At 39.6% G+C, this 22,152-nt stretch overlaps 1 protein-coding gene across 2 annotated transcripts in view; it reads left to right on the top strand.

Moving 5' to 3' along the window:
* NAV2 (neuron navigator 2) overlaps positions 1-22,152 on the top strand; it is a 323,173-nt gene that overhangs the window by 269,937 nt on the left and 31,084 nt on the right. For both annotated transcript variants that reach the window (XM_063117361.1, XM_063117362.1), the window contains 9 exons: positions 196-261; positions 1,977-2,021; positions 4,609-4,769; positions 9,854-10,042; positions 13,729-13,781; positions 15,340-15,363; positions 17,479-17,553; positions 19,388-19,471; positions 21,836-21,947. In XM_063117361.1, the coding sequence (XP_062973431.1) occupies positions 196-261; positions 1,977-2,021; positions 4,609-4,769; positions 9,854-10,042; positions 13,729-13,781; positions 15,340-15,363; positions 17,479-17,553; positions 19,388-19,471; positions 21,836-21,947 (809 nt within the window). The remainder of the gene's footprint in view (positions 1-195; positions 262-1,976; positions 2,022-4,608; positions 4,770-9,853; positions 10,043-13,728; positions 13,782-15,339; positions 15,364-17,478; positions 17,554-19,387; positions 19,472-21,835; positions 21,948-22,152) is intronic.

Genomic DNA, 22,152 nt, shown 5'->3' with positions numbered 1-22,152 from the left:
CTTCTGACCCTGCTGTATAACTCACTGCACTCTTAGAACCTTTTAGTTTTCTATGGCTTTGTAACATAAAACAGCTGTTGAAAGTTCTTGATAGTTTTTTTAACAGCTCTTTCCCTTTCTTCCTTTTGTGCTAATATTCCTCTCTGTTTTTGTTGTTGTTTTGTTTTTCTGTCTTGTTGGACTTTATTCTTCTAGCCCTCTCTCTTCCCCTGCTGCTAGTCCCAAATTCTGCAGAAATACTTTACCCAGGAGACAGGACAGGTAATGCTGTCTCAGGGCAGTAGACTGCACAAGGCCCAGGAGGGTTCATTGTGACCTTTAAGAACCCAAAATGTATTGTGCAAGGCTGTGCTCAGTGAAGAGTGTGTGTGTGTTTCACTGGGATGTGCAAACTGTCACTCAAAGACATGCCAGTGAGAGTCCATTGAACGGCGCTTTATTCCCATTTACTTTGGGGAGTGACTTGTGGGATTGCTGAGAAATGTAGTGTTTTTCCAAGAACAGCACTTTAAAAAAAACACAATGATGATCTTACAGTTCTACATCTCTTATCTATCAGTTTAAACTCTCACTAGCATTTCAGCATTCTGGTGGCATGCTGCTTTCTCCCCACGTTGCAGGCTGTACCACCTTTTGTTTTCATTCCCCTCTCCCATCTCTCCTAGCGTGTCTGAAATATATTTCCTGTCAGTTTGGCTCAAGGGAGTCTTGAAGGCTTTATGTAGTGTGTGTGTGTGTGTGTCACTTATTGTAAAAAATGAATGCAAAATGATGTATTCAAATGCATCAGAAGTGCTGTTGGTCTCATCTGTGTTACGTTCATCTAACACCTAGTAAGTGATAGTAATGTTAGACTTTTCTCAATGTCTCCTGCACTGGCACATTTCAGTTTTCATTGGGAGGAAACCTTTTCAGATAGGTTTCAAGGCTTATTATTGAGATAAAGGGCAGTATCCAACTTAGCACTAAGGCTAATGTAAATTACTTTGCACTAGTGGCTACCATAGCAACCTCTCGTACAATACATTAACGCTCAATTCCAAATTGGATACTGCCCTATTTATTTATTTTTCAAAAAAGCAGTATATTTTAAGAGCATTTGTTGCAACTACTTTTTAATGATTCATAATATATGGCAGTGTTATGAACACACATCAGTCACACTCGTATAAAAGCAAAGTATGTGTGTCTTTGGCAGGAATACCGAGTACACGCATAGGCCCTTTTGATCATTTATAATTATCAGTTGAATTTGATAATTTATTAATTTCTGTGTGTAGAATAGGTTCTTTTGAAAATATAATTGCATGTGATCTAAACCACAGACTGCCTAAATGACATCTATACCTCCCTGAAAATGAGCAAGTCCTCATAAATAGAAGTCCAAGTGTCTGTTGGTTGGGCATGTAACACAACTTTTTTTCTTTCAAAATGTTTGTTGATAGATTTTACAAATTAGTCCGATTTGAAAAGAGAAAGTGTTTCATGCTGGAATTGAAGGAGAATGGCTGTACTGAATTAGTTATTTTTAAGACATCTTTTCAGCATTATCATTGGACATGGCTACTACACTCCTATTTTAATGCTGCTTATGTTCTGAAAGTGTCCACACTTCATTTTAAGAAAGAGCTGTCCCAGTCGCTTTTATGGAAGTGAAATGGTCAGAGCACTGGAATCCTACTCCTCAAATGACTGTGACAGTCATAAAAGAGAGGTGCTTGCAACTAGTTAACTGCTTTAAGGGTCAAAAGCCTCAGAGTTGACTTCATTTAGCATGGTCCCTTGTGCATGTTCTGTATAACACAGTCCACACGTGGTTAGATGGTTTTTGCATGTTGCCTTGGCAGGGGCTTTCGCTGTTCCTTCCAGCACCATGATGCAGCTGCTTAATGGTACATTCTTCTCTCTTTCAAGCTGATCTTTAATCTTCCCCTTTTGTTCTTCTCTGAAGTTCTTTTCTTTTAACTTTTCTACAGTGACCCACATCTTGATAGGAACACTTTGCCTAAGAAAGGACTCAGGTATTGGTGTTTCCACATAGCATAAGCAGTTTTCCATGTGGTTTTTGGAGCTTGGCTTTGTGTGTCTTTTGTGGCCGTCAGTAGTGCTGCTGGTGATGGTGGTGGTCTCCGCTTTTGCAGTTGAGTGGCTGCAGTCTCTTCCTCCCTGTCTTCCCTCTCCCAGCCTCTTTGAAGCAGGCCATTACCCCCCTTTCCCCACCCCACATGCTTCTTTCCATCTGATAGCTTCTCATCTTGACTAGGGAATGCAACTGTTTCTGGCTGGCTCTTTGAAAAACATCTCTCAAACCATCACTGGGCTTGATTTGCAAGTAATAATTTGCAGCTTTTATGACTGAAGTAGTAACAGGGTGATGGTATTTTCACAGTGTAACTTCTGAAATGAGGATCAAGAGGAATTTGGAGGTCGTTAAAAGTGCTGGATTTGCTATACAGTAGTTGGAGCTGTAATTGTGGTTTAAAACAAACAAACTAGAGTTAAACCAATCATGAGCTCCATAAATGTTTACTTCTAAAACATAAACCTGTATTGTAGGTGATTTGACATAAAGAGAAATTACACTGAGAAGAGTACGTTTCCTTCTTTTGATAAAGACCGACAACTTCTCTAGATTTATTAATTTGAGTGCTACAAATTGAAAATACAACACTAATTCCCTGGAAAACTCAGGCTAACGTCTAAAAAAAGTTCAACTTCAGGCTGGATTGTGGTGCTTTTTACGATAACCAAATGGATGGCTTTAAATTATAGCTGCAATTTATTCTGTGCTATAAACATGTTGTTCTCTTCAGCAGCTTTTATTGTTTTCACTGAGCTGGGTGCTAAAAGCATTTTGTAAAACTGGGAAGGGGGGTTGGGTGCTCTGTTAGTTGGTTTGATCTGAATTGTTTTCTGTGTTTGTGAAATGTCTCCAGCTAATAATGAATGCCATTGTTTAAGCTTGAAACATTTGAATATCAAAGAGTTAGGTATTTGCAATTTGTTCTGTTGCATATTGTGCTAAGATTTGTATGCCTGTTTATGGCTCCAACCCCCTCAATGATCTATACACATGAATAACTTTTATCTTTTACATCAGAAACTAAGACTCCGAATTCAAGCTAGGAAGAAAGTGGTGTTGAACCTTCTTTTGCATCTTCGATTCATCTAGAACGTCACCTAAAAAATCAGCAAGTGATCATCATCATCACTGTGATCCATAACCATAAATGCACAAAATCCGTGGGTGCATAGATAAATGGTTTTCTTCTTAAAAGAGAGAGAGAGAGAATTTACCTTTAAAAAAATACATTTCCTATATTTTCTGCTTTAGTTTTTTTCAAATACAATTTATCTCAGCCTTGCAAATATCACTAGACCTCAACCATTTTATTATTGATTTATTATATTTAAATCCCACAGTCCTTGCAAGTTGCTCACAATGTTGTATGTGCTTGTTTCTCTCCCTGCCCCAGCCCATGTTGCCCTGTGAGGTAAGCTGGCCTTCAATGAGCTTCGCAGTTAAATGGGGAATTACTCCATTTAACCTCTGAATCACAGTGACTTGGTCGCACGACGCAACAGCCCATCATGGGTCAATTTACCCTTAAGGAGCTGTGGTGCATGCTGGTTGCCGTTATGAATATACAATCCACAACTGGCGGTTGTTGTGTTGTGTCAAACCTTGAGGGCTAAACAACCCTTGCCTAATCTACTGTTTGCATATTCATAACGGAGGCTGGCGTGTACTGCACGCATCAACCCACAATGGGCTGTCATGTTATGTGAACTGGCTCATTGGCCTTCTTTTATTAATGAGTCTGCCCACAAATTTTCCTGAAAGGGGGAAAAAAGCCAGCCCAAACTTCCCTGCCTAGTTGCTCTGAGGCAATTCATACCTACATACTCACATATGTGAGTAACTCTTTACAAGGCAGATGTAACTCTATTAGTATTAGTATTATTTACATTTCTATACCACCCCATGGCTGAAGCTCTCTGGGTGGTTTACAAATCTCTAGCTATCTGAAAGTTCACTATATTCCCTCTTACATAGACTTAAATAAATAACATTTTACTTCAGTATGACCTGTTTCCAATAATCCCTGAGAGTTACCCTACCAGCAGCAAATTTGACATTTGTCTTATTAGAGTACACCAAATATCATTGCTTTAAGGTAGCACTTCATAGGTTAGTAGACAGTAATTTAACTAGCAACATTTTTAAAATTAAAACATTGTCTTGCATGTAAAATTGAGAGCATTTCTTCTTGTAATAAATAGTTGGATACAGATTTAGTAATTCTTAGAGTAGATGAGTAGTCATGACTAACTTAAGTCCCATTGATTTCAATGCATCTACCCTAATTATTGCTAAGTATAAATCTAATCCCCCGTGTTCAGAATTAAGGAAGTTCATACATGTGTATAAGATCATGTCTTCTAAGCCTCACTTATTTAACTTCATTCTGTTGGCACAATCTAGACTAAAAAGTGTCTTCTGGCAGTCAGGACATTTATTTCAGGTTTGCTATCCTTTTATGCCTTTGGATTTTGGCCAAGCAAAGTTTTCCTGAGCAAATGCTAAGGCGAGTTTTGTCTGTGTAGGTATACTCCTTCATCACAACTTCGTAATCAAGAAGAAGCGAAAGAATGGCTGCGTTCCCACTCTGCAGGAGGTCTTCAGGATACAGTTGTCAATTCCCCATTTTCTTCTGGTTCCAGCATCACATCACCTTCTGGGACTAGATTTAATTTTTCCCAACTTGGTGAGTGCACTATTTGCTTTTCATGATGGGAACGCCTTAGCATGCCTACCTTAAAAGTAATAGTTAGTACTGTGATATATATATATATATATATATATATATATATATATATATTTGTTCACCACAAATGAAAATATTATGATATCTCTGCCCACGCAACTGCCTGCTGATGATACACTCAATGAAATATTTTCCAAAATAAATTTATTCAAAGTCATTCTTAATGTATTGAAACTCATTCCTACATGTCAATGTAATGCTTTATATATAATATGTCCATTGTACAGAATGAAATGTATAGCAGCTGATTAAGCCTTTCGGATAAATGAAGTGGATTTATTAATGAGCAGGCTGTATCATAGGTAGAAGAACAACGCTGTTCCATAGACAATGTTTTCTATTCTTCTTGCCTGATCATAGCTACTACTACTAATAGATATTATTAAGCTGGTTGTACATCTCCGGTACAAAAATGTTATCTGGGTATTTTTTACAAGACATTAGCTATTCACTAATTCTCATTCTGGATTCTTGGACACTAAAGGTTTCCTGACTTCTATTCTTTTTAAGTCTCACTGAACCACACCACAGCAGCTGCTATCTTAATACAGGCTGCATCCTTGGAATCCAGTCTTGCAAATACTTTACTCCTTGAACGAAAGTTCCTTCCTTTATTATGAGAACACGTACACATGTTTAATTTTTAAATGCAAACTTTGGAACATCGCACATTTTGAGTATTTGGGATCTCCCTAAAACCAATGCCTTATATACTTTATTCTTGTTTGTTTGTTTTTAATCATTGGTTTGCAGGAAGTATAAAGAACTACTATAAAAATGCTATACATGTGCCCATGAACATTGCATATAATAGTTATGCTCCGTAATGTGCAGAAATGTGCTGCGTCCGTGTAAATTTACTGAGCAGATGCAGTCATTTCCTAGAGCTGCTTATTTTGTGTATTTAAAGAAATTATGACAGTAAAGTGTCAGTCCATAAATAAAGATTTGTTCTTGATGATATTATATCTTTACCATGGCCTGAAATATTAATAAACAATACTCACAGCAGTTTTGGATGGCTGTGCAGCGCTAGCACTAAGGACAGTGCATAACATAAACCGGTTAGCACAACATCATTAGCGTCAAAGGGTAAAAGTGGATCTGGTTTTCCCCTTTGATTTACACTAGCTCAATGTTATAACCACTAGTATGCACCATCACTGGATACTACTCTCAAAGTTTAGATGAACACATTGGCCTGGTTCATACAACATGCTAAACCATGCTGCTTAACCACAAAATGGTTAAGGGATTGCGTTAAGGTTAATGCATTCCCTTAACCATTTTGTGGTTAAGCAGCATGGTTTAGCGTGTTGTCTGAATCAGGCCATTGTGTAGTGTGGTTTAGGTGTTTACTTTGCAAGCATCGATATACAGACTGTTTCCAAAGGAGATAAATTATTCATACAAAGTACATAGTATATCTAGATCCTTTGTAACATTTGCAACATGGAAGATGTTCTAAAGCATAGATAATACAAAAAGAATTATCTGTACTAGGCACTTTTTGTATCACTTAATTGTTACTTACATGTTTATCCTGCACAGTGATAACTCATAGGTATGTTTATCAGAAACACTGTAGTAGAAAAAAGGCAATTTCAAAGCAGCATAACCATATTTTTGTTAAGACCTTTGAGATGTTCAGTGGCCCCGTTCAGAAGACACCTTAGACCATGGCTTTAACCATGGTGGTTAATCCAGAATAAGGCTTTTTGCCTTTTTCACCCTGGTTAAAGCCATGGTTTAAGGTGTCTTCTGAACACAGCCCAGCTTTCTGGCTTAACCATCATGGTTAAAGCCATGGTTTAAGGTGTCTTCTGAACATGACCACAGACTGATATTAATAGTTGAGGGTTCTATTTAGTCATGTGCATAGTTTTGTGCTTTACAAAACAGTCCTCATTTTGTAAAGGAACAGGAGGATTTGAGGGGAGGTATTGTTCATCTCATCTTTAATTGGTACTTATTTATTCTTTTTAAGAGTTACTGGGGAAATACAATAATATTCTTTAAATTAAAGCATAGATTTGTGTAATTATAACAATTCTTAAAAGAATCAAATAAGGCTGTTCAGCTAGGAAAAGCTGGATGGCAGATCAAAAGCGACAAATAGCTGGTGAATCTTAAGTGACAAAATGAAACAGTTGCTGAATTCATTTCCCTTCCAGACCAAAACAAAAGAAACCCAGCAGGAAATGAATAACAGGCAACAGAATGGCATGTAGTAGTTTTTCACTGAGGCATCCAAATTTAAGGCAATAATAAAAACTGCCATTCTGCTTGATGACAATGTTTGTTTATCATAAATTGATAGTAACGTTTGTACTGTAAACTACAACAACGGTCCCTTAGTCCATGGTAGAATCTATGCAGAAGGTCCAAGATTCAATCCCTGGAATTTCTAGCTAAAAGAACCTCAGGTATCAAGACTGAGAAAGTCTGTATTTTGGAAAGTCACTGCATGTCAGTACAGACTGTATTGGGCAGATGCATTGATGTGGTCCGGCAGAAGCCATGATGTAAGAGAGACAACCCTCTACCCAGTCCTTCCATCCTTGTTTAGAATTCATGCTCTCTTAAAGGACGGAAGAAAGAAGCCAGGCCACCCTTCTCACAAGCTATTTGGCATTCATGCCTTTAGTAAAGGCTGCTTTATCTTTCCTTCCAACCTATCAACTTTGATGGGGACATTTGCTAGCGATATTAGAAAACGAAATCCACTGGATTTGTTGGTAATGCTAAATCTATATTGCAGTGACAGGTAGAGCTTTGATTTTTGAAAGTTCAATTAATAACAAATGATACTTATTTTGTGTGGCAATGATCATTAGGCTTACTGTGCAGCAAAGAGATTCAGTTTGATAGAAAGTTAATTTCAAATCAGCTAGTGATTGATGCTTGTGAGGCTGGATATGTTTGACGTGGCTTGCCAATTGAAACGTATTTGACCAGTGTAAACATACTACACCACCTTCTAACCATAGTTCAGAGTGCCTTGTGGGCTTGGAATCTCCTCTCTTCCCTTATCTGGCTTACAAATTTTTGTCTCCTTTACATTTTTTAGGCCTATCATGATTAGGGTTACATCTGCACCAGTGTTTTCATTAACCGAGTTAGCTCCAAACTACTGTTTGCAACCATAGTTAAAAGAGGAATTAAAAGTTGTGGTTTGTTTTTTTCTTGAACATGAGTGGAAGTTATTGGTCCAAGAAGAAGTTCTGGGTGATGGGCAAGGCACAGACCCTGCTTTAGTCAGTCACATGAATGGCAGTTATAAATCAGTTGGTACTAGTAGAGTTGGGTTGGAGCAGGAGGACCTTGGACAGTTCCAAGCTGACCCTATACTCTGACAAGTTCTACAAGCTTACCGAGCTCTTATATTCTCCCTTTTCCACTTTACCTAGGCTCCACCCAATCTGACATGGCTAGAGATATTTATTTTTATTTAAAATTCTTTTTAGGCCATCTTTAAGAGTAGAACCCTTTCATGGTGGCATACAAGATGAAAACCATACAAAACAGAGACAATAAAAATTCAATTAAAACATATTCAATACAAATTCAGTAAAAACACACTTTATCCAGAGGTGTGAGCCTCCAGTGAAAAGGTCTTGTCCTTTGTACTCAACAGCCCAGCCACCCTTGGCAGCCAACAGTTGAGAAAGGCCTTTGCTGATGACCTCAGTGTATGGGCAGGCTGGTACAGGAGAAGATGGCCCTTTAAGTAACTTGGGTGCAAGCCATTTAAGGCTTTAAAGGTTAAAACCAGCACTTACAATTGGGCTCAGAAACACATCGGCATCCACTGAAGCTGGCACAGTGTTGGTGCCACATGAGCCAACCACCCAACCCCATCAATATCCTCGCAACCATATTCGGCATCAGTGGAAGTTTCTGAACCATCTTTAAATGCAGCCCTATGTAGAGCATGTTACTGTAGTCCAGCCTGAATGTCACCAGAGCATAAAAAGGGCATGAAGGCTTACGAATCAGTAGTTGCATTTTTAGGGGGTACACTCCACACGACATGTTCTAACTCCACTGTTGTGTGGATGTGGGCTACCGTGGAGTTGAGTAAAACCCATCGTGACTTTTGATTGACAGTTCCTCCGCCCTCTCTCCTCCCCCGGTCCTCCCAATACTTCTCCTATGCATAGAGTTGATATTCTGCATGTAGTATTTTGCATGTAATACTATATTCTGCATATAGTATTCTGCATGTAGTGTTTTTCCAGAAAAAAACTCCACTGTTGTGTGGAGTTTTCCTGCCAGACCACACATTTCTCAACAGTGGTGTAAAAACTCCACCATGGAGTTCTAAAACCACCGTTGAGAAACGTGTTGTCTGAACTGAGCCACTGTCTTCTTTGGTGGGATGGAGATCAGGAGGACCTTAAGAACGAGAGTAATGAGGCTTTGTGGGAGGTGGGGTGTCTATTCCAGTGGTGTTGCCTCAGTAGGTTCTGGCTCAGGGCAATCCATCTCAGCTGACTCTGATTGACTAGTTCTGATTGACTAGTTAGAGTGGTGACAGGGTCTGTGCCTGGCTCCTCCATAGCCCATGCCACTGGATCACAGGATTCCTAGGGACTTGCACTTGCCATCCCCTTCTGTATCTATGCCTTGGTCACTGTTCAAAGCCAGGGCCCTAAAATGGCTGGAGCTAACCAGCATTACTGAAAGTGCAGGTACAAATGTAAGCTAAACCATGACGAACTCCAAAATGAAAAAAAGAGAGGAGAATTTGTGGAAATGAGGACAGGAATGGGAGGAGGAAGTGTGCAAACCTGCATAAAATATGCAAGGAGATTGTCCCAAGTGCTCAATGTTTTCTATTGTTGCAGTTTTTTGGTTTAATTTGTTTAGTTATTTGATTGATCCAGTACTTAATAGGAAAGCATTTGCAGAGAGATGTAGGCAAGGACTGAAACTTTTTTTTTTTTGGTAGCAATAGTGTTTATTTTTGTAGTTGCATGTGCATAGATTTGTGAATTTTCTGTGTCTGCCTTGCTTTCTAGCAAGCCCCACCACAGCAGCCCAGATGAGCTTGTCAAACCCAACCATGCTACGGACGCACAGTCTTTCTAATGCGGATGGCCCTTATGATCCTTACAGTGACTCCCGGTTCCGGAACAGCTCAATGTCACTGGATGAAAAGAGCAGGACAATGAGCCGTTCTGGGTCATTCCGGGATGGCTTTGAAGAGGGTAAGTGAGCTGAAGATCTTTTTTCAAAGGTTGGATCAAGTTTCCAGTTGAAATCAGCTAGGGAAGAAACTACACCAACATGATGAAAATTATTCAATTGTTAACCAATATGGCGTGTTAGTTAACATTGGGTGGGGGAGTTGTATTAAGTTAAACGAAATAAAAATAGAAAAGGCAGTATGCAAAACCTGATTAGCTAATGCAATAGGCTTCAACTTGAAGAAAATGTCTAATAAGGGTAATTGGTGTGGGGAGATGAGATCCAGTATTTTCTTTGAGACAAAATATGATGCAAATCAGCATTAGACTACTAAAAATATTAACAGTTTACATTTTTTTCAGATGTCAAATGATGCGAAATATTCTGTAAAACCCCAATGCTTCCCATTGCAGCAAAGCACAATGTCCCTTTCTCAAAGACCTGTTCAGTCTCTTTCCTTGCATCTTATCATGTGCAGCCCATAGTCGATTGTTTCCTGCTTCCTTCTTTGATTCTACCTAAATATGAATGATCCCATTCAATCCCTTCTGGGGCTTCTACAATTCCTTGTCTTTTGTTGCCTTTTTGGGTTCAGGAAGCTCCAGTTAGCTATTATCTAACTTGAACAATGTAGATCTTTTCTTTCCAAACTTTGGCCTTCATGCTCATACTGTCAGTCGAATGTAGATTGTGGGTGTCTGTGATTATGGATAGTGATTTAATTTGGAAAAGGTTATGGCATACAGATTTTTGAGGGGTTTCCTTGGAAGCAGCAGTGATGCCAAGTGGCAATGAATTTGTGTTTCTACTTTCATTCCCGATAGCATTTAAAACTCCTTGGCAGCCTTTAATAGAAGGGGAAAATTTAGGGCATATAGAATGAAATACGTTTTCTGTTCCAAAAGTAAAATTGGACCCAAAGTGGAGTAACTTCATATGCATTTTTGAAACAAGAGTAACATCACTATTGGTATTCAGATTTTTCAGACATATAAACACTTTGGCCTACTAAGAGGTTACAAAATGTTCTTGGTATTTAATGAATATAAAATTATGTTGCTTGAGAAAGGATCGTTTTGTTCCTTTGCGTTTATAACAATAGAATGGAATTTATTTTCCTTTAAAGGTGACTTTAAAACTAGTAGGAAATACCTTATACAAATGCATTTCAAATGTTACAAGAATAAATTTCAAAGAAACACATGCCAGAATAGACTGCAGGACTTGCTGAGGAGCAGAAGGCCGTTGTTGTTATTATTATTATTATTACATTTATATCCCGCCTTTTTTCCTCCAAGGAACCCAAGGCGGCGTACATAGTCCTCCTCTCTATTTTATCCTCACAACAACTCTGTGAGGTAGGTTGGGCTGAGAGTCTGTGACTGGCCCAAAATCACCCAGTGGGTTTCCATGACCAAGTGGGGATTAGAACCCGGATCTCCCGACTTCCAGTCCAACACCTTAGCCACTATACCACACTGGCTCATGGGCAAGCTTAGTAGGAGAAGGATAGGAAGCTGGGAAAAAGCAATCCCCACTGACCCCCCCACCCCCATCACTAGGCTAGTCAACTGGCTTTTTCTCTCTTCCTGCCTTCTACGTGCATTCTGTCATTTGTGTATGAATATGCCCATGAGGCATTAAAAAGCTGATTTATCATCACTTGTAAAAATACTCTAATTTTTACAAACAGCAATTTTAAAGGCACAAACCTAAGCAGGTTTACACAGAAAAAAAGCCCTACAATTCCCAGCATTCCCCAGGCAGCCGTTGTAGGACTTGGATAGGATTGTGCCCTAAATATATGTAAAAATTGATCATGGTATTTAATACCAATGTGAGCATATTGTAGACTCAGTAACAGTAATAATATGGCTACGGTCCTTCTGGTAACATTTAGTAAAGGATATAAGCATGTTCAGTTTCCCTGCTTCCACTCCAGTTCGTTGACTGCCCCTTACAGGGGGTGGTAACATCCCAAACAACATGACGCCACACCCCGAAAAAATTGTTCCTTTTTTGGTAGACATTGCTAGAAATGTGTAGGTCGGTGGTATTCATGTGGCATTTATCCCCGTATCACCTAGATGTTAGGGATAAAATCCATTTTTTTTCTCAATGTCAGCATCAGGACAATTTTAATATGATGATCTGTTAATATGTGCACGTTGCTCATTGAAATGCAGAGCATTCCATAAAATTAAGGTAGTACTCGCCACAGAGTTTTTGGACTGAATTCAAACAATAGCTGTTCTTGCTAAGCAAAATGGAGACAGGTATATGATCTTTACTGACCTTTCCTGAAGAGAATTACATTTTAAACCATCTCTTCTTCCTCTGAAGTTATAGGAAAATGGTTTTTGACAATGCTGGGTATTGGTTTGTTTGTTTGAGCCTTTCCAGAGGTGGCATGGCAGTCTGTTAAGGTGCAGACCTGTGGGGGGAACCTTTGCACACCTTGCTCTCTGTGTGCAAAAGAGTCCTGTTCGCATGACTATTTAAACCACAGTGGGCTGTGGTGCAGGCCATTTTGGGTATTCAAGACACAACTGTGGCTTGTTGTGTGGTCTGAACCCAGTGGGAATGGGTTGTGCGATGATTAAACAACCCTCACAAACCCCATGACCTGTTTTAGAGTTATGTGAGGGTTGCTTAACCCTCGCAAAACTAACCCCTACGAGGTTCAACACAACAAATCAGAGTCACAGCTTGAATTTTCAGGATGGCACTCATGGCTGCTGCAGCTACTTGTAGCGATCATGCAAATCTGTGCCATAGCCTTCACCTTTTGGCTATTTAACTGCAAAGGCCGGGGGTGGGGTGGGGGTGGAAGAGGTAGAATGCCCAATAAGCAAGGAGTTTGAGTTATTGCCTCATTAAGGACAACTTCCCTTACTTCCTTGAGAACTGTAGATTTTAAAATGTTCTAAGCAGTAAAATATAAAGACTAAGTTTTGCTGGAAAAAAGAAAATACATTTTCAATCACTGATATACACATACTTCAGGCTGCATTTGGCACACTGCAACTTTATTGCATATTCTTAGTATTAAAACAGTGTTATTTTTAAAGTAAAACACTTACTTTAAACTAGTTGAAATTTCTTATTTTACAAAAACAACCATAGTACTTTTCAAGAGGAATTGTCAGAATATATTCCAAGTTTTTTTCTCTTACACTGCTGTCCTTAAAAATTAAATGAATCTTTACCTATATTATTCACTCCAAAATATTTAGTCTTCTTTATTTATGAAATCTTTTAACTCCCTTTTGCTGTTTATGCTTCAGGCCAACCATATGGTGAAACTGGACTGGTCAGTTTAACCTTTACTTTGTCTGCTTCTCGTCATCTTCTGTTTCATTTTTCATGCACTCTCATAACTTTGTAATGTTTGAAACATAAGCAGGCAAATGTTTACATCCAAATAATGATTTTTTTTAATTAAAAAAAGCTTTATTTGAGACCATTTGGGGGGTATGTTCTGTATAATGCTTCCATTTATTTCAGCTTACTTCTTGATACTTCTGCAAAGATTTGTTTTGAGTAAATATGTTTACGACTGGTGATGCATTTTTTTTTAAAAATAGGCTGCTGATGAAATGTTAACCCCCTCTAGAAGCATCCATAGTGAATAATCTGCTGTCGTTATTATATTATAGACACAAGCAATCAGATGAGCAATTTGTTTATTTTATGTTTCCTTTAGTACATGGGTCCTCTCTCTCTTTGGTTTCGAGCACATCGTCAATTTATTCAACGGTGAGTGTCATAAAATAGAAATGTCAATTTTAATTCTTAGAATTGGACAAAATCCAGAAAACGTTAAGCCCACTGAAACCACATTGAAATCTAAGGACCTTCTGTATTTTGTGCCCTTAAGTATCAATGATTTCTGTGAGACAGATAGAGAAATCTTCTGGGTCACAGGCGAGAGAAGTCATGTTAGACAAACTACCAGATCCAAAGCTCATGCTAGCAGGGAAGAGGTGTGTGTGTAGGCATCCTTCCTTTTACTCCTTTCTTTTTGGCCGCCTTATGTCTCTGTGTGTGTGTGTGTGCATGTTGTTGTTGTTGTTGTTGTTGTTGTTTTATTATTTCCCACCCCTTATCCCAGTAAGAGGGAAATGAAGTAAGCCAGCCACAGGGCTAGCATGTTTCTCCCCCAGCTCCAGGGATGTATGAGGGTAAGAGGAGGCCTTTGGATCCAGTTGATCCAAAGTCTTCCCTGATCCACCCTTGACATGCTCCTGCAATACCTATATTTCCCCCCCTCTGCCTTCAGAGTACCAATGACAGAGGAGGAAGGGTGGTGACCTTTGCAGCACTGCTATGGTGTGGCCTCCCCTCTCCACCTGAGGGGATAAATCATATGGCTCTTGGGCTGCCCTGCTAGGAACCATTGGATTGCTCCCTTAAGCATACAAAATTCTCTATTTTTTCTGACTTGTTTTGGATAATAAAGCTTTCAGATAAAGCTTTCCATAAGGAAAACAGGATATGTCTAGCTTACAGAAAATACTTTTTAAGAGAGGTGTGCTGGGAGTTCACCAACAGTGTTGTAGCAGGTCTGCACAACTCCTGACCCACCAAGCCATACACAGCCCATTAGGAGCTTGATAAACCCCCTGTTTTTTCTACTCATCTGGGATGACAAAAACTGAGGCAGTCAGTAACCAGTTATCTGGTAAGCCAACAATTTTGATCAGTGGGCTGTAAGCCATACGTTGTGCAGGCCTGATCTACAGATAATAACATGAACAAGAAGAATACTTCACTGTGTAGGACAGGAAGCACAGAGTTCAAGTTATAACAATGAAGACAAGGTATCCGAAACCTTCCTCATGCTGCTTCCGTATGGTGTGTTTTCCTTATGCCTGCTGCACACATTCATCTCATGGACTAGAGATAAAAAAAATTTTTGTTAGTATTCATTCATGCCAACGTGTTTGTATTTTTTATCTTTTCTTCAAATTGTAAAAACTGTGCGTGTGTATTAAATATGGAGCATTACAAGAATCATTGTGTGACTTAGACTGTGATCCTATGGCCATTTATGTTATTGTAAGCCCTACTGAACTAAATAAGAAGTGCTTCTGAATAGATATAAATAGGATTGCACTTTAATGCACTAAGCAACTAAAAAACATGTGACTAACTAGAGAACACGTGACCAAATAAAAGATTAAACTTAATGATGAATTTGAGTAAGTTGATATATCCACATAAGTGTCAATAGGCTGAAAAATGAAATTAATCCCATTTTATTTTTTATTTCAATATGTTTTTCATATAAGCACATTTTATTCTTTTTTTCCAGCCTGAAGAAAAATGTCAGTCAGAGGTAAGAAGAATTCAATTTCTATAATACTATACTCTTCCCACTTTCAGTGGTTGGCATTGTTGTTTAAATATTTGGAATTTTTAAGGGTGTCAGCTAGTGTCAGCTTTGGTAAAACCAGTGATTTCAATATATTGCCCTATGGAATTCTACGCTCATCTGCACATGCTGCTTCCACTTGTGTAAATCTCTCCTGCCAACCCCACTAGCTCCCTCCCATATGCAAAGCAATGCAATTGGGAGGCATGCATGCCCCCAATGGTGTGTACAGGTGAATGGATCATGCCCCAAATATTATTACATCTTTGGATACATTAGTATTGATCCTGCTGTACTGCCATATCTCATTGGTCTTTACTTACAGTAAATTCCTGGACTCAAGAAAAAACCGTTGCATCTACTGACTCCTGCAATTCATTGCTGGCCTTAGATGTGTTCAGACTTGTCCCATTACCATTCCTTTCTATCACCAGTTGGAGACTCTTAAATTTTGAAATAGATTTTTTTTTTTTGGAAAACATTGGAGTTAAAGGCACTGAATTGCCTAACCAGGCTGGTATCCAAATTTGCTATTAGACACTCGGAGATCACACTTAGTAATTTAACTCTCCTGTTCAAGTCTAAACTTTAGGTTCATTGACAAGAACAGATGGAAAGATTAAAAAAATAATAAACTCTTCAAGCACAAACTAGTATTTTAGTCATGGTCAACAGAATCCCACAAGAATCCCTACCTCCAAGAGGCCCTGCTTCAGCTAAGGGCTATACTCCATGACTATACTCAGTACTATTTGCTGAACGGAGAGACTCCACGGGCGTGTGTTCCTTGTGATATTCTCCTCTCCGTTAAGCATATGTCGTTGCCAAATTGGCTTGCCAAATTTTGGTACATAATACCAAACCATCTGATACAGTAGCTAATGATAGCCTTGTGCTAGCAGGAATGACTGCTAGTGCAATGGGTAGCTAGTGCTTGATAAAATTCAAACCAGAAACTAGCCCACACTAGCACCTCTGGAATGGGACAAGTCAGCATTGCCCATGGAAGGGTGCTCCGCTGACTCGTTACATTCCAGCAGCGCTAGTTGGTATTTGTTTCCATCAATGTGCTAAGAAGCACTAGCTTCCCGTTGCACTACCGGTCATTCTCACTAGCACAGTGTGATCGGTTCTAGCGGACTACCAACATTGGATATACTGCCTTCTGATTCCCACAATGTGGGTCTAGCCATTTCTGGATGCATAAAATGATTTGCATGTTTCTTTGCATTCCTTAAAAAACAAAAGTCTTGTGGAAACTACTGGGACTTGGTTGCTGATAATTCGTTGTTGTTGTTGTTGTTGTTGTTGTTGTATGAATTGAATAGATGCACAGAGACAACTGCTTGCAACCTAATCTGGTGTATGGTACAATTCATTCTAGATGCCATTGCACCATAATATCTAATCTGCTTACTTGTCCCTATCCCTTGTAAATTGAGTACAATTTCCCAACATTTGTGGAACATGCACTCAATATTTAGGAAACCAAAACTTTCGCCTCTGATTCATATTTGCAGGTTTAAAAAATGGGTAACGATGGCTTGCACATTTCAAAATTTAAAGCTCTGCAGTTTATTTAACCATTCTGATATGATGCTTTTTGGTAGTCCCCAAAGCAGCCAACCATAATATTAGATAACAACAATGGTTAAATCGCCAATAATAAACAACAAATAGAACAACCGAGCAAAAATATTGAGAGACAACATAGAACCAGCACTATAAAATTCAAACAATTTAGGTGATTTTTAAAATGTCTTGACTGAACTCCTCAAATGAAGTAGAGCAGCATGAATCTAGTGAGCTACTATCAGAAGGGGATTCCATAAAATATGTGCCACAAGTGCGAAGGCATAATTTGTACTAGACGCATTTACTACCAATAGTGGTGGGTCTCTGAATTTTGCCTGTTTCAAGTGTGGCCCATCTAATTTTGTCCAGAGGTTGTTTTGGGTTTACATATATTCCTATTCTTCCTCTAAAGCAGCTCTTTATATGCAATGGTGCTTTCTCATTTTTATATAACTTAATCTTGATTATCATTTCGTTCAACAACAATATTTTGAAATATTTCAGATACGCAAGCTAAGGAGGGAGTTGGATGCATCCCAGGAGAAAGTCTCAGCTCTGACAACGCAGTTGACTGCCAATGTGAGTACAGTGTACATAGACAGGAACTCATCACTGGTGGCAAGGAGCCATCTGGATTATAAGAAGAATTTTAGATATCGTTTGGAAATGGAAAAAAAAATAGAAATACTTTTATTGACTCTTAAACATAATTCAAGGAGAAGAGGACGTTGTTTGGACTTCTTGTAAATTTCCATGAATGGAGTGGGTGGGCAATGGCGTAATAAAAGCCTCATCTGCAAGCATTCTATCTCAATTAAGTCTATGATTAAGAGAATGTTAAGACTGAGAAGGTTAAGATTTCAGTTGGAAACAAAACATCCCATTCAAAGGAACATGGAAGATACAGGGTGAGGGAATTGGCCTGCTCAGTCCCCTGACAATTTATAGTAAGTAACATCTAACACCCCTGCTAGTTTGCTTGGGTTGGGGGCTGGCAACCTGCTAGCACAGCCTTCCCCAACCTGTGGCCCTTCAGATGTGTTGGCCATCAGTGTGGGGGAATCCAACACATCTGGGGGACAGCAGGTTTGAGAAGGCTGCGCTAGCGCAGAAGGCAAAACAAGAGGGAGAACAGCATGCCATCCCTTCCCTACACCCTTCCTGGAGAGGCCTGAAAACCACTACAGGCCTCCTGGTCCAGACTCCTCTTGGGAGAAGATACTCTGCAACATTGTGTTGCAAGCTCTGCTTGTATCTATTTGACATATTGATCAGCTGATTTTATCAGGTTTTCCTCACAGTTTGGTTAATATGGCTGAATGAGAAAGCCTTAACTTGTACCTGCTGCCTTTTAAGATAATTTATTTCTCATGCTATGCACCCCACCTCACCCCTCTTCCCTCCAATTATTGGCTGCTCTACTAAGACTGCAAGTAGGAGTGAGGATTTTACTGAGAAGGCTTCCTACAACTGTCTGTCTGTTTATCTATCTATCATGTTGAACAATTGTTAAATAACAACCACTTCTGTCCCTGTGGACTGGTTTCACACCAGCTATCTAAATATAGCTGAGAGAAATTACCTTAATTGGCACTATGGAATTGGCTGTTTTTTCCCTTTAAATACTTCTCTTCCTCTCCCCCTCCCCCTTCCTCCCAGTATTTGAACTGAAAGTATTTGCTGGTATTTGAAATAGTTGGCACATCTTTTCAAATGTGCTCCAGTATTTTTTATATAAACATTTTAGCTTTATTCCACATATAGTCGGTGCTAAGCTTGTTTTATTTTCTGCCATTTCTCTCACAGGCTCAGCCTGGTTTGTTTTTACAGGGGTTAGAGGGAGTAAGAGCCACATATCCCAGTGTTATCGTACCCTTCATGGTTATTTTCATTGTGAATGTGAGAATGGTTGCTAAGGGTAAGGCAGCTATGTGCTGATGGTGAACAATGCTGGGATGACTGCATGAGGGCTTTACTGTACTAGGCAGACATGGGGAAAAGATCTGTGATGCATTTTCCTTAGCTTGGGGGAAATGGTTCTAAAGCTGCCCTAAGCATACTTACCGTGAATAAACATACCTGAGATCAGCGGAATGCACAGGCCAGTAGCTATGCAACAACATGGCACAGTGTTAGAGCTGATTGAAGGAGTTGCCACAACTCCAAGCCAGCAGCTGCAAGCTGCAACCAGGTGCACTGGTGCTTATATGGCCATTTAGTTTTATGGTTTTGTGACCTCAGGAATGCTTGGTCTCCCCAGGGCTCAACTGCCTGATTGCAGAGGAAAGCTTTAGCACAGTGTAGCTGTTTATGGATTACGTTCAGTATCTGGTACTGTATCTTCTAAAGTCTTCAGCAGATAAGCCATCCTCAGATGCACAGCTCTAAATGTATGGTTCACTTTAACTTACAGGCTCACCTTGTGGCAGCGTTTGAACAGAGCCTGGGAAACATGACCATTAGATTGCAAAGCCTTACCATGACTGCAGAACAGAAGGCAAGTTCACTTGTACATTATTCATCAATGTAGAACCTAAAAACGAACTCTTGAAATTAAGGCTTTCAATGGCTACTAGTCCTGATGGTTATATGCTACCTCCAGTATCAGAGGCAGCAAGCTTATATATATGAGTTCCTGGGGAACATGGGTGGGAAGGTGTTGTTGCCCATGTCCTGCTTGTGAGTTCCTGGTCGACAGCTGGTTGGCCACTAGGTGAACAGAGTGCTGGCCTAGATGGACCCTTGGTCTGGTACAGCACGGCACTTCTTACGTTCTTAAGTTGACAGTAAACTATGTCTTTGGTATCAGGTTGCAGCATGAAGTAAAACGTCTCCAAGTACAGATCAATATATTTTGTTGCTGTTGTACCAGTAGGCATTGGGTATGAATTTTGTCTCCCATGGGAAAGAGAAAAAGAGGCGTTAGACCATGTATCAGCACATTTATGTCAACAGGTGTTTCTAGTTCCCGTTCCCTAATATTTTGGTGTCCATGCTTTAAGCATATTCATCCTAGCTCTCTCTTCCTTTCAACAAAATTAGCATGTCAGTGCTTGTGTACATTAGAGAGATTGCAAAGATAGATCGGGTAATGGCTCAAAGCATTATTTATGTGTTTGTTTATTTCATTTGCAACCCAGTCTTCCTCCAAAGAGCCCCCAGCAGCTTATCTATGGTTCCCAGGTGGTCTCTCATTCAGAATGTTTACAGGACCAGACCTGCTTACTTTCAGCAGCAGAACTTCGGGCCATTTCTGGGCTAATAATAATATATTACACTCACTTAGTATTTGTTACCATTAATCCTGTTTTCTTTCACGTGCTCACACAACATAAGCACTAGGGATGTATCAGAATTTTGTTTTTGCTTGCACAACATATGAGCATGCCCCATTCGAAGCTCTTAATGTGGGCACAAGCATGTGCCCACCGAAAATATTTGCAAATTGTTGAACGCATTCTTGCGTTCGTCTCCTTCCCCATTCCGAGTTCGATTTTCGCAAATTTTCTCAGTAGACTGAAAGAGTCCTGCTTTAGTCTATGGAGGACGAATCTCCCATTCGATCGGTGCTCAGTTTGTGCAAATATCCCATTCAAGTAGAGCGAGCCATGATGGCAAGCAGCAAGATGATGTTCGGAGAATCCAAGGGATCTCGAATATTGTTTGTTTGCTCATCCCTAATATGCACACCCTTAATGACAAATAATACATTTTCAATAAATTATATCTTGTACTCAATTTTGAACTTAAATCGACAGTATTATTTCCCACAATACTTCGTATTGCTTAAAGTAAGAAGCAATACAAATATGTAGACTTGAATTCCTTGCATATTCGAGCAATTATAACATTTCCATTTATTTCAAACAGGGTAAAGATTTAGAACCATAACCATTTGTAGGGCAGCTTGGTTAATTTGTACTAAGACAGAATTCTCTGAAGGCACATCCCTAAGATTTCTGTTTTAGGTCTGAGTGTCCATCTCTGCAGTTCCAGGCATTCGTGATGCCTTAGCCCCAACCAGAGTCCTTCTGGGCGGTACAGCTTATGAGCAAGAAGCGGGCCTGTAAGGGTTCTACAATGTCCAACTGGAAACATAGGAGTCTACAATTGCACTAAGTCTAAATGCCTCTCATAGATTAGTCCACATCATCCAAATCAGTCTGCTACAGTTAGAGATCAGTAGTGAGCAAGGCATGTTGTGCCTGTAAGAGTTAGTGAAATTATCCCATTTGATCAAAGAAGTGAGTCATTCCTCATGATGTGGGGTAGTCGAAACACAGAAACACACATATGGCACACTGGTCTCCAGCCAATCTGACTTGAGGAATGTTACTTCCTGATGTGAAATACAATGATCACTTAGCCCAAGGATGGAGAATGTGTGGCCCTCCAGATGTTGCTGGACTGCAACCCCCTGCAGCCATAGGAGGCATAACCAATGGTGATAGATGATGGGAGTTGCAGTCCAACAACATTTGGAGGGCCACATGTTCGCCTTCCCTGAGTTAGGCCATTGGAGTAAGAGCCCAACCAAGCTACTGAGCCTTTTCAAATGTACTCTTATGATGTGCCCAGCCCACTCCATGCCCCTTATCTAGCTGTAGTCATTGTTGATCAGTTAGACAAAAATAAAAACAAATCCTAGAATCTCAGAGGGAAGAAGCTTTTCTAACTCCAGACAGCTGGCCTCTGCTGTCACTCAAACTCACCATAAAGGTACCCATTGAACATTTATCTCACTAATTGGTTGTAGTGATCCCAACCTTCAGTGCTGTACAAGTTGCTTGGGCCATCTTTGGAGAATTCAGAGATAACATTTGGGTTGGGTTTTGTTTGTTTTTGTATTTTTGTGCTGCAGGATTCAGAACTGAACGAGTTAAGAAAAACCATTGAGCTTCTGAAGAAACAAAATGCTGCTGCTCAGGCTGCCATTAATGGAGTAATTAACACACCTGAGCTTGCCTGCAAAGGTAAAGAAAAAGATGCAGCTCTCACTTTCAATAACAGCGTAGCACTCAGAGGGCATTCAACCCCTTGGTAATAGCTGATGCAAAGTTTCTTGCCAGAGAGATAGATAGATATAATTATCAAAGTGTCTTTGATTTTTCTTTTGCGGACAAATAGACCCATCATTACTAATAGTGTTTACACCCCAGGGTGAAATATGCTCCAGAT

Source organism: Elgaria multicarinata, chromosome 2 (assembly GCF_023053635.1).
Source record: "Elgaria multicarinata webbii isolate HBS135686 ecotype San Diego chromosome 2, rElgMul1.1.pri, whole genome shotgun sequence".
Lineage (NCBI taxonomy): Eukaryota > Metazoa > Chordata > Lepidosauria > Squamata > Anguidae > Elgaria > Elgaria multicarinata.
The sequence above is the reverse complement of the archived record's forward strand: the minus strand, read 5'-3'. Positions and strand labels throughout refer to the sequence as shown.